The 14,839-nt window shown below is 43.0% G+C and overlaps 2 protein-coding genes across 3 annotated transcripts in view; both read left to right on the top strand.

The window, feature by feature from the left end:
- Nucleotides 1-6,360: 6,360 nt before the first annotated feature.
- LOC115377376 (tissue-type plasminogen activator-like) overlaps nt 6,361-14,839 on the top strand; it is a 24,886-nt gene continuing 16,407 nt past the window's right edge. Inside the window, exons 1-12 of one of the 2 annotated variants that reach the window (XM_030077056.1) lie at nt 6,361-6,485; nt 6,598-6,652; nt 6,754-6,858; nt 6,959-7,112; nt 7,194-7,291; nt 7,390-7,431; nt 7,538-7,727; nt 7,837-7,988; nt 8,117-8,257; nt 8,361-8,509; nt 8,600-8,806; nt 13,658-13,663. In XM_030077056.1, the coding sequence (XP_029932916.1) occupies nt 6,420-6,485; nt 6,598-6,652; nt 6,754-6,858; nt 6,959-7,112; nt 7,194-7,291; nt 7,390-7,431; nt 7,538-7,727; nt 7,837-7,988; nt 8,117-8,257; nt 8,361-8,509; nt 8,600-8,794 (1,347 nt within the window). In that variant the 5' untranslated portion in view covers nt 6,361-6,419 and the 3' untranslated portion in view covers nt 8,795-8,806; nt 13,658-13,663. Of the gene's footprint in view, nt 6,486-6,597; nt 6,653-6,753; nt 6,859-6,958; nt 7,113-7,193; nt 7,292-7,389; nt 7,432-7,537; nt 7,728-7,836; nt 7,989-8,116; nt 8,258-8,360; nt 8,510-8,599; nt 9,129-13,657; nt 13,664-14,839 lie in introns of those variants that run through there. The other variant, XM_030077055.1, reaches the window with a different exon arrangement.
- The window catches only part of vclb (vinculin b), a 21,547-nt gene continuing 19,544 nt past the window's right edge, over nt 12,837-14,839 (top strand). The window contains exon 1 of the mRNA XM_030077053.1: nt 12,837-13,004. Coding sequence (XP_029932913.1) covers nt 12,837-13,004 — 168 coding nt within the window. The remainder of the gene's footprint in view (nt 13,005-14,839) is intronic.

The raw sequence follows: 14,839 nt of genomic DNA, 5'->3' as shown, positions 1-14,839 counted from the left end.
TAAGATATTTCCAGCAACACCTGAAGGCAGCATCAGCCAAGCAGGATCCGGACTACACAACTTCCGGGATCCAAATGTACATATTTGCTTTTCCTTACATTCATTAACAATTGGTGCTTTCCTCGGTAAATACCACAGTGATTCAGATGCAGGTATGACGACTGGAACCACTCAGTCCTTCATCATCATCATCATCATCATCATCATCATCATAGACCAGACTTGCACAAACTGAGAAATGTCTAAAAATTGTCCATAACCTCTTTAGGCTATTTAGGTTTTAGTAATGACTGTGAGAAATATTATACTTATTGCAAGAAAGAACTGAAAGTACTTCTGCAATGTATTTTCAGTAGGAAGATTTGATGATCCTTTTGTTAACCATGCTTTACACAGCTTATCATTGGATTCAGTACATATTCTTTGTAACTGGGAGGGAAATTTAAAAATTTTTGGGCGTTGTTTTCATGGATGGGCGCATTGCAGGCCATCACAATCAATTACATCAAATCAACTCTATCCTTAAATTAATTGAATTAAAGCACTTAATAGTATATTTATGATATATCGTCTTTAGGTTTGCTCATGGGTACCATGATATGTGCATTAAATTATTATTGTTTTCATGTTTGAATTAACCAGAAAAATAACCTATGCTAAATTAGTCCACTTGAGTTTATCTTAACTTTCCAAGACACACATGAATATATGCACACTGCCTTCTAGATGTATTATTCATTAATTGAACATGTAAGATCACCTACAGCTTATGTTGGTAAGATGATGCTGCTGCTATGAGGACCTATGCACAAACTTGCTGTTAGGAGCCTACAGATCTCAGGTCAGTGTAAAAACAGAATCTTACAACTGTTGAAAGCAACAAGGGTCATACTGTCAATTTTTTAAGCCATAAAGCCTGTAAATATTCAAGTGAACTTGTAAATCAAATCAATCAAATTGGAGTTATGAAGTTTTCATATATCATCACTCATATACATATCATCATAACGTCTTCCTTTTACATTGCATCAGTTCACAGTAAACGAAACCAAGATAGATTGATATGTGCTGATTGCAGCACTGTATTTATTATTTTACAGTGCAAATTTTAGTCCTGCTCCGTGCTCTTGGATAGACAGCAGCAAAACAGAGCGCGACACACTCGGCGGAGGAAGCGCCGGACTCTTCCCTCCTTGGTTTTTTTGGAGTCTGAAAAGTAAAAGAGCAAAGAGGAAAGTCAGAGCCTGAACCATCTTGATGGAAGCAGCCATCAGCTGCCTGGTGACTCCGACACATCAGAGTGAAGAACTCCTACCTGCTGCGGTGTGGCAGGATTGTTCCTGCTGCTCCTCGGTTTGGAGCAGGCAGGAGGTCAGGTGGTCCTGCACTGTAGCAGCTTCAGCAGAGGGGGTCACAGGCTCCAGAGGAGCTGAGTCAGCAGAATCTGGGCTTTCTGTCTCTTCCAGCTTAGTCAGAGCTGCATGGTGGCTGGTGGAGTCCACAGCTTCCTCCATCACAGCTGCCTGGGAGGTTTTGTTGTGTTCCACCTAAAGAAGGAGACAAGCCGTGTTCACTTTGGAAAATATGAACTGATTTCTTCTTCTGTGACTCATGTGAGCAGGTCCTCTTACCTCTTCGATGGTCAGGAGGTAAGGACCTGCTGCGGTGTGGCAGGATTGTTCCTGCTGCTCCTCGGTTTGGAGCAGGCAGGAGGTCAGGTCAGCAGAGGGAGTCAGTGGCTCCTGAGGGGTTTCCTCTTCCAGCCTGGAGTCCTGGCTCAGAGCTCCACTGATGCTGGTGGAGTTGACAGATTCCTCCATCACATCTGGCTGGGAGGATTCGTTTTGTTTCACCTAAACAGCGAGACAAGCCATTTTAGTTTTTGGAAAAGTCACCAGTGCATCTTACACTGCTGTTCTGTAACTGATGGGAGCAGGTCCTCTTACCTCATTGGTGGTCAGGAGCTCAGACATTTCTGTTTCCTTTGGTGCCTCAGACACAACAGAAACTTCCTGCACTGCAGCAGCTGCTGAATCAGCAGCGTCTCTCTCTGGTCCAGCTTCAGCAGAGGGGGTCAGACCATCAGCAGCAGAGTCTGCTGTTTCTGGGCTCACTGCTGTGGTCTCCTCCAGGCTGGGCTCCTCGCTCACAGCTGCATGGTGGCTGGTGGAGTCCACAGTTTCCTCCATCACAGCTGGCTGGGAGGTTTGGCTGTCTTCCACCTAAAGAGGGAGACAAGCCGTGTTCACTGTGGAAAATAAGAACTGTTTTCTTCGTCTGTGACTCCTGTGAGCAGGTCCTCTTACCTCTTCGATGGTCAGGAGGTCTGATGTCTCTTTGACATCTGGTGGCTCAAACATCAGAGAAACTCCCTCCACTGTGCATTGCACAATGTTGCCCATGAGCTGTGGGCCAATGTGTCTCAGCTCCTCCTCCAGGACGTGTGGCAGGTACAGCTCTCTCATTTTCTCCAGGACAGAGAGGACCACCTCGTCCCGGACGGAGCGGGAGAAGTAGAGCTGATGGTCCAGAACAGACGAGGGCAGCTTATTCATCACAGCCTTGGCAACTCCAACGGCCAGCGGGCCGAGTCGCAGTGACGGCCTGACAGAGGAGAGGAAAGGCGGATGGACCCAGAGGCCCTGCAGGACCTTTGGCACAACCTCCATCACCACCTCCTGGGGGCCGTGGAGGCTGGAGCCGGGCTCCTGCTGGTGCCTCTCCGCCAGGCCCCTGATGGTTTCCTCTGCCAGCCGCATGATCTTAGGATCTCTGCAGAATACACACATTCAAAATCAGTTGAAATGCACTTCAGTGGCTCACTGGGACATCAGCACGCGCTAACAGCATGTAGCTTCAGTGAGAACTCATTACAGATAAATGTGACTCACCTGAAACAGGGACTGTTGGCCTCTGGGGAGTCCAGCACCATCCGGGCTTCGAACTCGATGTCCCTCATTTTCAGGTTCATGTTCACCTGCCAAGTCTGAAACAAGAAATGACATGGATCATTCAGACTGGACATATTTCCAGGATAAATCTCATTTTATGTCTTCATGTATTTCAAACTAAGTCTCTGCATGATAAAGTTCTTACCAGTTTGAGGAGAGGCTGGACCTCAGTCTCCTCCTGGTCCTCCAGTGAGAACCTCCACAGTCTGCAAACAGAAAGCAGACTCAAAGCTTTGCTTTACTTTTGCTCTGTTTCCTGCTCATTAGAAACAGATTAACTTTCCATGAGCAGGTTAAATGACAGATGTAGTGGTGGACTGTCTGTGTATCTCACCTCTCCCTGAGAGATGTCTTGCTCCTCTCCACCAGGCAGTCAGTCATGTCCTTGCCTGTCAGGTGGGACAGGAGCTGGTTCTGCTGCTGGAGCCGCAACATGTGCACCATCATTTTTTTCTACAACACAGCAGAAGAAACCAGAGCTCTTAATCTATAAGCATGAGGGACACAGTGACTGGAATTCATCAGGTGTTTGATTTTGGTGTGAGCCTGAAGCCAAAAGTGTCTCTTACCTGGGAGAGATAGTATTTCTCCTCCCAGCAGATCTCTATGGTCTGATAATATACGGGTGCGTAGAATAATGGCTATGAAGGAAATGACACACAACAAAATCACTTAAAAGCCTTAAAATATTAAAACACACACACACACACACACACACACACACACACATTACAGCTCAAAATCATTGCAATGTCACTGCACTAAAAGATGATCACATACCCTGATGGGCCTGTAGATGGCCCCATCTTCTCCCTCAATCCAGTCCATTGATCTCTTGTTCACCACATCACAACAAACAGTCAAAATTTCTTTCAGGAATTTGCAACTACCAAGTGGTATTACAAGCACTGCAACACAGTTGATGCTGGTAGCAGAAATGAGCCGGTTGGACTCACTGTGTGTCTTCAGGAGACACAGAACAGAACTCTTGTTGTGGAGTCACAATGGCAGTAGAACTCGGCTCTTTGTGACCTGTTTGGTTCTGCTGCTCAGCAACAGATGAGCAGAGGAAATGTCTGGGCTTTTTGGCTAAGACTGATCCAGTTGTAATCAAAGAAGAAAGTCTTTTCACAAGGCAACAGTTGAACAACACTTGTCTTTTGTCTTGGTCAGTCCACTGCCAGGTGTAACAGCACCTTCTTGACTGTGATACACTGCAACATTTTGGTCAACACTGCAGAGTAACACAGGCCAAATACACACACAAGCAACATTTAGAAGCTATGGAGAGGGGAAGTATTGCTTACAACAGGGATGGAGATGGAAAAAGGGACAAAATCACTGAAGTGAACCACTGATGATACTATGAGCAGTTACAGTGGAATGAAAAACTGTTACTGGGGGATGTCCGGTAGCTAATTCACACTGCTGAGAACTGCTGTCCATGTATCAGTTCCTCTGTCTAACACATTACCGTCACACTGTGTGGATGAATCTCTTTGTTTATCCTGACTTTTTGTGTTTCAAAGTCACTATGTTCTGACTCTTATCATGCTTAAACCACATCCATTAAAGAAAACATTTTTTTAGTCCAACCACATGCAGTACACACTTCAACCTGCCATCAGCATCAATCTGCCCTCTTTTTGGCAAAGACTTTTGCAATTTAAAAATCCACATTTAGTTCTACTAAACATTACCAGCAGAGCAAGGCCTCAGAGTTGAACCAATGTAATCTCTCTTTCTCTTGCACCACAGTTAAACTATAAATCAGCGATGAATAGACAAAGCTGTGGGACATTGTTGTAGGAGCTTAAACATCAGCATGTGTCAGTCATCTTAGAGGCCAGGTACATCCACAATAAACCTCTGGTAGAGTGAGAATAAATGAGCTCTGGGTTGAGCAACAGTGACACCCAGTGAGTTGATCACAGCCTGCCTGGCCTTTTGCCTTGAAAGCAGCAGATGCAGCAGCTGTCAGGGTTTTACAATTTACACAAGTTTTTCTTTTGTCATTAATGGCTTCAGTTTTACTTTGAGGATAAGATTTGTGAAGGCTCAGAGCAAAACAAAATTGTTTTAGTTTCTATTAAAAAAAAAAAAAGTATTATTTTTTGGTTATTATATTTTTAGTTTTCTCTGATTTTTCATGCAACCACAGGTAAGACTGATATTTATGCTAACATTGTTATGCTAAGATCACTGCTTAGAATTAGAATCATCTTATCTTTTCTGTCGTCTTACTTTGGTATTTTCCTGCCGTTACTGAGCATGTTGTTTGAGATATTGCATTATTTTTATACCGTTAGCCAACTTTCCTCAGTGCCTGAATTTACAGTCATTCTGTAAATGAATCAAGCAACTTGAGATTTTTTACATTCGGTAACATTTTACAATGAGTACAACAATTAACGTTAGTTAATGCCGTAATAAACATTAAGTAACAGGTAATAAACATTAAGTAACAGTTAACTAACCATTAACTAATGTGTCTAAGAATCATGTACTAATGCTGTTCATGCTAAGGTATTAATATGTTATTTAACGGTTATTGTAGATATTATTAACATTAGTAAATTCCATAATAATCATTAACTAACAGTTAATTAACCATTACGGCATTAACTAACATTAACTAATGTTAATTGTACTCATATTGTAAAGTGTTACCTTACATTCTTACCTTTCCTGTTTTGACAGGCTAAGTTCATGTGTTTGAACTTGTCTTTCAGTACTGGCTCCTCTTTTCCACTTATTTCTATCTTGTATCACTGATTCTATTTATGTCTAGTTCATAATTTTTGCTCGTAAATGCTCTCAGTATAGTCCATCACACATCTTGACAGAATTTCATTCAGTGTGTTTCTTTAAAGAACTGTGACATTGTGTAGTTTCAGTCATATGAAATAACAGACCAAAGTTGAATCAGTCACTGCTTGTGGTGGTATTGGTTATCTAACCAGTTTTTATGGTGTCATTGGTATGAGCTGTTGTGGTGGAACGGGGTGTGGAAACCAATATGTCACGTCTGCAGTGTCGAAATATTATAGATATCCTACGTTAAGGAATTATTTCCCTATTAGTTCCAGTTCGTTGTAATGAATCAAAAACATGAAAAGCTGCAGCATGACTGGCTGGTGGCCCAACTCCACGGCTCCAACAACAACATACTGGTGTCTCTGAAATGCTTCCTGGAAATTAACGCGAAGGATTAAGTGTGTTTTAGCGACTCTGACTCATTCAGTCACCCAGCGCCTCCACACTATTTCTTCACAGCAAACGGGCCATTCTGTCAAATAGCTGCTCCTCTCGCCAATCACATCTCTCCCCCTCCCTGCACATGTGCCCTCAGCAGACATAACAGAACAAGCCCCGGGGACGCCTCCTCACAGCTCTCTGCAAGCACACTCTTGCACATCGCCATCGGAAGAACTTCACTTGAATATTAATCTGTGCAGTAAAGAAAAAATGAAAAGGACATTAAGGTTTGGCATTTTAATTTGCATCTTGGCAGGCCTGACAACAACAGAAGTAGTAAGTATATGATACTCTGTTTGTTTACCTCTATTTTATCTGTAACTCAGTCTAAGTCCCAGAATACTGCATTTAGTCATGAGGATTTATGCAACTTATTTTCTGTTTATAGGGCTCATCGAGGCAAAAAAGGCAGACCTACTCTATTTTGCCCTCTGGAGAATCAGGTAAGTAACTCTCCACCATTCAAGGCACTTTGTCGTGTTCACATTCTAACTCTGTCTGTGTTAGAGTACAGTTTATAACTCGTCTTTCCTTTGTTGTTTAGATGGAACGTGCCTGAATGGAGGCACCTCTGTTTCATCCTTGCATAGTCATGGCCACATGTTTTGCTTATGCGCTGATGGTTTTGGGGGAGATCACTGCGAAATTGGTGAGGAACTCAAAGTCAAGCCAATTTCTATTTATCAAGAACATATTTAACAATTTGGACCAATTATTAAAGTTAAAAAGAAAATACACTGTTCCTTTAGATATGCGTGCCAACTGCTACAGTGGCATTGGACTGTACTACAGAGGTACCATGTCCAAATCGGAAAGTGGAAGAACATGCCAGGAATGGGATTTGGACACCAGGGAGCGTCTCATGTCATCAGATGTCAATTCAGGAAGGCATAACTACTGCAGGTACACTCAAATTATTCCCAACATAAAGACTGATCGTCATCTTTCTCGCTGTGTTTCTTGAGTTTGTTGGGTTTTCCACAGAAATCTCGACTACAAACGCCGTCCGTGGTGTTACGTTTTGAAAAAGCAGAGGCTGGTCCAAGAGTATTGCAATATCCCACGTTGTGGCTTTACCCCAGGTAAGTCTGCTCCTTTTGTAGTCTCCCCAGAGCAAAAGTCACATCAAGAGTTCATGCTTTGTCACTGTAAAAAAAAAAAAACATCCCTCATCTTGTAGATCCATCACTACCTTCACCTGCACCCACTGAGCCAGCCACAGGTAAGGTCTTTGCCTTCCTACTGAGCTTGAGTGATCATCATATTCCATTTTTATGCCTTTTCTCTTTTTCTCAAGTAGCAGTCAACATGGTTTCATTCCCCCGCAGAGTCAACATGTGGCCAGCGCCTTAGAAAGCAAATGAAGATCGTGGGCGGAACAATTGCCACTGTCGAATCACACCCGTGGATTGCTGCCATATTCTGGCGCAGCAGATCTAAGCAGAAGGTTTTCCGGTGTGGAGGGAGTCTGATCTCCCCCTGCTGGGTCCTCACAGCCGCCCACTGCTTCCCCGATGGGTGAGAACTGAGATCACTCACTGTGACCCCAGCAGGTGTTGGAAAACAACAGTGCTGGTAGCTTGGTTAGACTGTTCCTGTGATTTTTCTCTCTCTCTCTCTCTTGCAGCTCTAATACCAGAGCACGGCGCTTCTCTGTCACGCTGGGTAAAAATGCACTGAATGAGACTGAACCAACTCGGGAACAAACCTTCAAGGTGGAAAAGGTTGTCATCCATGAGGAGTTTGACAACAGTGAGGGGAACTTCAACAACGACATTGGTACAGATTTTGCAGATTTGGTGCAAATTTTGGTTGCTACGATACTGATTATTGAAATCATAACAGTAATTCAACACAAAGACTGAGTTTTGATATACTTCATGGGCTGATGCTTACTGTGCTTCCAGCCTTGTTAAAGTTGAAAGCCAACGACGGTCACTGTGCCCAGGAGTCCCGAACAGTGAAAACTGTCTGTCTGCCACCTCCTCGCCAAAGCCTCCAGGCCGGTATATTCTGTGAGATTGCTGGTTATGGCAAAGAGAAGAAAGGTGGGAAAGTTTGTCTAAGCAATGTCTGCCAACCAATTATAAACACACCAACCGTTCACCCAAACCTTTCTGGTCTCAACTGCCTTCTCTTTTTTACCTACAGGCTTGTGGTACAACTCCCAGTACCTCAGAGAGGCTCAAGTGAGCCCTTTGGCGCATGATGTGTGTCGAAAACCAGATTATTATGGAGACATGATCACAGCCAATATGTTTTGTGCAGGTCGTCCTGACTGGAGTCGGGATGCATGTGAGGTATTTATAACAAGTTAGAACTTGATCAGATGCTGCACTGGAGATGATTGTTGTGGATTTACTCTGAAATCGCTCCTCTCTTTTCCGCAGGGTGATTCAGGAGGGCCTCTTGTGTGTGAGATGGATAACAGGTTCTTCCTTTTCGGAATAGTCAGCTGGGGCGAGGGCTGTGCAAAGGAGTATCGGCCCGGTGTGTACACCACTGTGACCAATTACAACCAGTGGATCGAACAGAAGACAGGTCTATCTTCTATCACTGCTGGGTCCATGTTCCCTCAAAAGTGACCTCCTTACACAGTGTGAACTATTACATGAACATGCAAAAGTGTGGTGTACCAGAGGTGCCGATACTTCCATGGAAATTTCTGGTCTCCTGCCATTTTCTTGGTTGCCTCGGGCTATTTTCATGCTGCGGTTTCTCAGCGGAAGATTTGTGTCAATACATATAACTGCCTATGCTTTATTGCATAGAAGTGAACACTGTGTTCCATGTATACTATACAGCATCACTTGTTCTGTGGTATGTGGTGTGATATATGTTGGACTGACTGTATAGCAACTTATTTTTTGATGTTTATGGAGTAATGATACATTATTTTGAGATATGCAAATTATTTTTGTACTTAACCACATCTTCACAAAGATTCCTCTGATTATATAATTGTTTTTAACTAAGGGAATAAAATGTTTTCAATTTTTTCAGTGTCATACATTATTTAAGGGAGTTTGCAGTCTACCCGTGCATAAAGTGTTAACCCAGTAGTGCTACAGTCTGGATGAACTGGAGGCTGCTTTGGCCAGACCAGTTGGAACACGTCTCCCTGGACAAGATGCTGTATGTCAAACATGCCAGACGTAACTGATATCCGAAACTGTAAAAAATGGATGCAACTGCTGCGTTATGACTAAATAACGGCATGTCGCAGTGGGCGGATGATCTATCCACTCAGCTACTCACATCTGTCATCAAGGGGCACTTGTTACGGTCTGAAATTGCAGCTGTCAGTGGACAAAGTATGTGCTGGAAACATAATTTAACAGTGACTTACAGAATGTCTCTTGGTTTGACAGAATTATCACAGCTTCCCTGTGAACTACATGTCGCATGTCAACCTTGAGCTGCATCTCTTAAAGGTATTGCAGATAAAATTTCAAGTGAGTGTATTGTATATCTCTGTGTCTACACTGTGGTGTCCACATTCAGTGTTTAAAACCACAAAATAACTAAGTTGGAAAACATGGTGTAGTGAGAGCAAATTAATTCCAATTCAGTGAATACATGCCTTTTCCATATCTCTTGTTCCCTAGAGCGTCACACAAATGAATTAGAAGCTGCAGAGGTTTAAAATGTCTTTAACCTAACAGGGAATTTCTGACGTAACAGTTGGGCCTCCACATGAAGCAAAGGGATTAGGGGAAGCCCTCTACAGGAAGCCCTTGCAGCAGCAGCTGGCCTTGTTATTTAAGTTTTGAAGGCTGTGTCATAAGAGAAAGTGTGGGAAAAGAGTGGAGTACCGTACAACTCACAAACTATTTCAGGAACATTGCTAATAAGTGGTCTCATCTAACTTCCGCTTTTGCCATACTCAACATTTCTCTGGCTTAATATCAAACAAATCCACTCTAATGTGTTTGATGTCACCTTAAAGTCATAAATGGGAGACAGTACTAATAACTCACCCTGTCTTAAATAACCAAAACGTGGATGACTGGGAAAGGTTAGTATTTGAACTTCTTATATTGTGATTTATGAATGTTTAGCAACACCTTTTGCACACTGTAATGCTATTGAACAAGACTCAGATCTTACTGAAAAAAAAAAAATGTTTGATTTTACTCAATATTGCACAATGCAACTTTGTATGCTGGCAGCTTCAAATAGAATATACTGCTTCATAACATCAGTAAACTGCAGATCTACAATTTATGACATATCTATGGGGCCTTGGTTAAGGAGGAGGGACCCTCTTTTCTACTGTAGCCCCATTTTGTGATCCAGACAGATTAATCAGGTCCATTTTTGTATAATAATCTTGCCTGGTGTAGCTGTAAAATTCTGCCTCATCTACTTGTGCCCTTTTCAATCAGTGTAATTACTTTTTACAACCACAAGAGGGCGTGCAGTGCATAGCCTTGCAAGCCAATAATTAAACAGCAGATATTAGGAACAGATGCTTGGCCTGGCTGAAGAATATTTTCTGAAGAACTTGGAGAGTTCTGTGAACAGGATGTAGATAAAATAATAACATCCGAAAATAGTCTGTGCGATGGTTCACTATTTTTCTATTTATGAATGAACACCTAGGTACTTTCTGCCTGTGTTTCATGCAATGCAAATTCAAGATTCATGGTGTTGCACAGTGTCTGCACTGCTATATTGGGACATCTCCCTCCTCCATGCAGCAGGAACCCGTCAGGTCCTGTTATCAGCTGTAGAGCAGGGGAAGGTGAAGACCACACATCTTGAGCGGCCCTGCTCACATTCCAGCATGTACACACTCGAGAGCCTTGTCAGTAACTGGAGACCTGAAGGAACTGCAAGCCACCTTTGATGTCTATATTCAGGATGGACTCCCCTGTTTACTGCTGGACAGTGTATTTATCTGACTTTTGGGAGATACAGACTTATGTACATTAGTGGATGGTGGTTGTGTCTACCTAGACATGCATTACGGCCTTAACAATGTTTTGGTAAAGCAAGTCAAAGCGAAACAAGCAATGTTGTATTTGTAGACACTACTGTAGAAGTGAGAAAGTACCCTGCTTTCTAGAAACTATTCATAAATCCCACTTCCTCAGAAGAAACTGTTTAGCTCATCAAAAATTTTGCGTAAGGTAATGATGTAAGCGGAACTCAGATGGTGGCACTCCTGTAGTAAAGCAGTAGTTTGTGCCGGTTTTGTAGTGTTGCAGGCCTACAGATCACCTTTGAACCCCCATTACACTGCACTTACTATGTTCATACTCCAGGCCACAATCACAAATACAGTAGGAATCCTGTTTCCAGTGACATTTGGTATAATGAAGTCATGTAAGAGGCAAACTTATCGAGCTCTTGTATGTTTACACAAGGGTTCAAACAGAGTAACTTCCTTGATTCTTTCATTTTGGACTCTTCCTTTTTAGGAAATGGGCTGCTGCCTTGCAGCCCCTCTTGGGATTCTGTGGGAATTCCTTAGCTGGTTTGCTCGGCAGTTGGTTTTCAATCCTCCGATATTGTTATTTCAGCATGTGAGGATGGAGGGGCAGAGGAATTGAAAAAATGCGTGGCTGCCTTGAGCCATTTTTGACAAAGCTCTGTCCCAAGATTGTCGACAAATGTGTGCGGTTGATGTTATCTAAAATAAGTGCCCCATGCTCCAAAGTGTTGCAATTGGTAGAGTAACACCACTGGTGTACCCGTTGTCTTAGGACGTCTCACTCATATTTTGCACACCCTTCTAGCATTGTAATCAATACTTTTTATTGTTAGCTTTGTTCTAGTGCTGTTGATGCTTGCAGATATTTATACAGTAATCACTATTTTACTAAACATTAGATTAATAAAGTTGTATCCAATATTCTAAAATATTCTGTTGGTCTTTGCTGAATCCAAAGGTCCAGGTTCCTTACATATATCATTAAAGTTTCACTGGACCTTAATTGAAACACACTCTTACACACATTCAAATCTGCAGGGTAGATTACAAAAAGAATGCCCTAAAAGGATATTTCACTATCCCCTTTAATAGCTGTATCCGGGGCAATGAGTTTGGAGACTATTTCAAGAATTCGTGTTGATTTCAGCCTAGCCCACAACCCGGTGTGTTATCACTCGCAGCTCCCCTCTCTCAGCCAGAGGCGTCAGGAGCAGAGCTTGTTCCACAGCTTTGAGTTTACACGGGCTGGAATCCACTCCTCACAACAGTAGACACATATTTCCCTTTTTAGGACATGAGAATCTATTACGTAATTTAGGGAGCACTCGCACCTCTAGCAAACTCGCCTATGTTGAAGGGAGGAGGGCGCTGGGTGAAGAGCGGCGGTCAGCACGGCCAATCAGGCGCTTTGGGACCCGCCTTCTCGCCCGTTGATTGGCCGGAGGGCGGACAGAGTTCCATTGAGGCTTAGGTTGCTCGCGCTCTCTGGGTGGTTAGGAGTTTTTCACGTTGATGGTTTCAGGGGGAGTAGTTGTAGCCTTCTTCCCGGAGAGTGAAACTGTCCTGGGAAAAAAAAAGTGTTGTCGGTGCTGTGTTAGGCGTCTGTAGCGGGAGTCGAGGGAGAAAATAAGTTACGGGAAAGAAGGGTTATTCATTTTTCTCTCGGACAGTAGACTCAAGTTGCCACAATGCCGGTGTTTCACACGAAGACGATAGAAAGTATCCTGGAGCCGGTGGCTCAGCAGATATCCCATCTGGTGATAATGCACGAAGAAGGTGAAGTTGACGGGAAAGCGATTCCAGACCTATCGGCCCCGGTGGCCGCTGTACAGGCAGCCGTCAGCAACCTTGTTCGTGTGAGTATTTTCTTCCCTGGCTTTATTTCATACAAGAAAGTCTGCTACGGAAAATGTTGTTGGCTACCTGTCGCTCCTTTGTCCCACTCCGCCCGCTTCTGAATTCTTTGAATGTTGGAGCTTCTACCGGGCCACCTGCCATAATGTAGCTCTGTCCTTTTGGTCTAATGAGAGAAAATATATCGGCTATGCAGGCTTTCAAAGTTTCTTGAAGTTGTTTCACTCGGGGCAAAGGGCAGTGACGCCCTTTTCCCCTTGAAAATATGCCCTGCCTCTGGAGCCGACTGCCATATCTTGACGTAGGCACTGCTTCAGTGTATTCATGAGCCAGATGCATCACCCCTCACATGTACTGTAGCATAATGTGCCACTTCTTCAGTCACTTCACTGCAGCGAGAACATGAATGTGCGTAACTGAGCATTGTCGTGTATTACAGCTCTGCTCAAACACTGGGTTTTGCTGTCAGAGAGAACTTGTGAGTATTGTATTCAAGAAGTTCTCTAAAGCATACCTGTAACACAACTTGCAACCAAATCAAGTGAGCACACTTAAAAAAAAAAAAAAATGAAATGGCAATGACTGATGACTGACAAGATGTCATCATTTGGCCATTGTGATATTAGATGTAGGTCACCAAACTATCACCTTAAAGGCACTGGTCCTGAATGCTGCCCCAATGTGATTTTTATTTTTATTTTTATTTTTAATAATAGGCTCCTAAAAATATAAACTGCAGTTTGGCTTGATCTTTGCTCCCAGTTCTGACAAACTACAATCTGGGCTCATCAACACTAAGGTATACTACAAATCCCTATGACTTGTACTGTCCAGTCAGTGCCTGTGATTTATTTCCCACACAAAGAGGTCTTTTGGGGCAATAATTGAGTATTACTTAGATGTTGTTTTAAAACCACAGCTCAAACAGACTGTACATCCCTTCTCTGAACTGGAGGCACCTGTGGTTTTCAGTATATTTAGAATCAAATACCTGTATAACCTCACTCTTGTTTTACAGAGCCACATTATAGGCTGACTATCTGAAACCGTAGGCAGCACGTTAGACCTATGATTTGTCTGACAATCTAGTTAATGACTTAATGTACCACAGATGGGTGCACCATCTGTATGTATCTATTTATTGTTTTAAAAGAGACCCAAGCAGGAAATGACAGTGGCAAAAGCAGCCATTCTTCTCTTAGCCTGCTACAAACTGTTACAGCAAGACATGACGGGCTTTTTACATAGGAAGGGACAGAGCATATCAGTGTCCTGTCAGATGTTGTGGTTTAGCCCCCCTCCTAAAAAGAGGAAACTAATTTAAGGCGGTTGTTCCTCTAAATAGCTAGTATGGTAAACTCAGTCAGTGCAGTTGTGTTGCTCTCTGTCAGCATAGTAAAGGAGGGACTCCCTGGCAGTTGTTGGATGGTAAATTTGGACAATTGCTCTGGCGTCCCCTTTCAGCAAAGGAATGCTTCATTTAGACTAATAGGCTGCCATTGGCCTACCATTAATTTGGTAGGCTTTCCGCTTTACAGCCCTAACCCATTTCAAGCCGGAGTTCTGCATTCTTTTCTGTTTTTGTTTTTCGAAAAACTCTCTCGTGAGCTACAGGTTTTTACCCCATTGTATGTATTGTTCATATGTCCACACCCACCAGACTTCCTTCCTCCGAGGAGGATTGCGGGGAGAGGTGTGAACAAAGTATATTACACACTCCAGAGACAGTAGCAGTGTTTTCAAACTGACTTTACTTTCACAGTCAAGGAGCACAGAAATAATCTCACATGGTGTCTCCACCATTAAAGTTAAAGTTACACAGTAAACTAAATTGAAC

The sequence above is a fragment of the Myripristis murdjan genome, chromosome 19 (assembly GCF_902150065.1).
Source record: "Myripristis murdjan chromosome 19, fMyrMur1.1, whole genome shotgun sequence".
Lineage (NCBI taxonomy): Eukaryota > Metazoa > Chordata > Actinopteri > Holocentriformes > Holocentridae > Myripristis > Myripristis murdjan.
The sequence above is the reverse complement of the archived record's forward strand: the minus strand, read 5'-3'. Positions and strand labels throughout refer to the sequence as shown.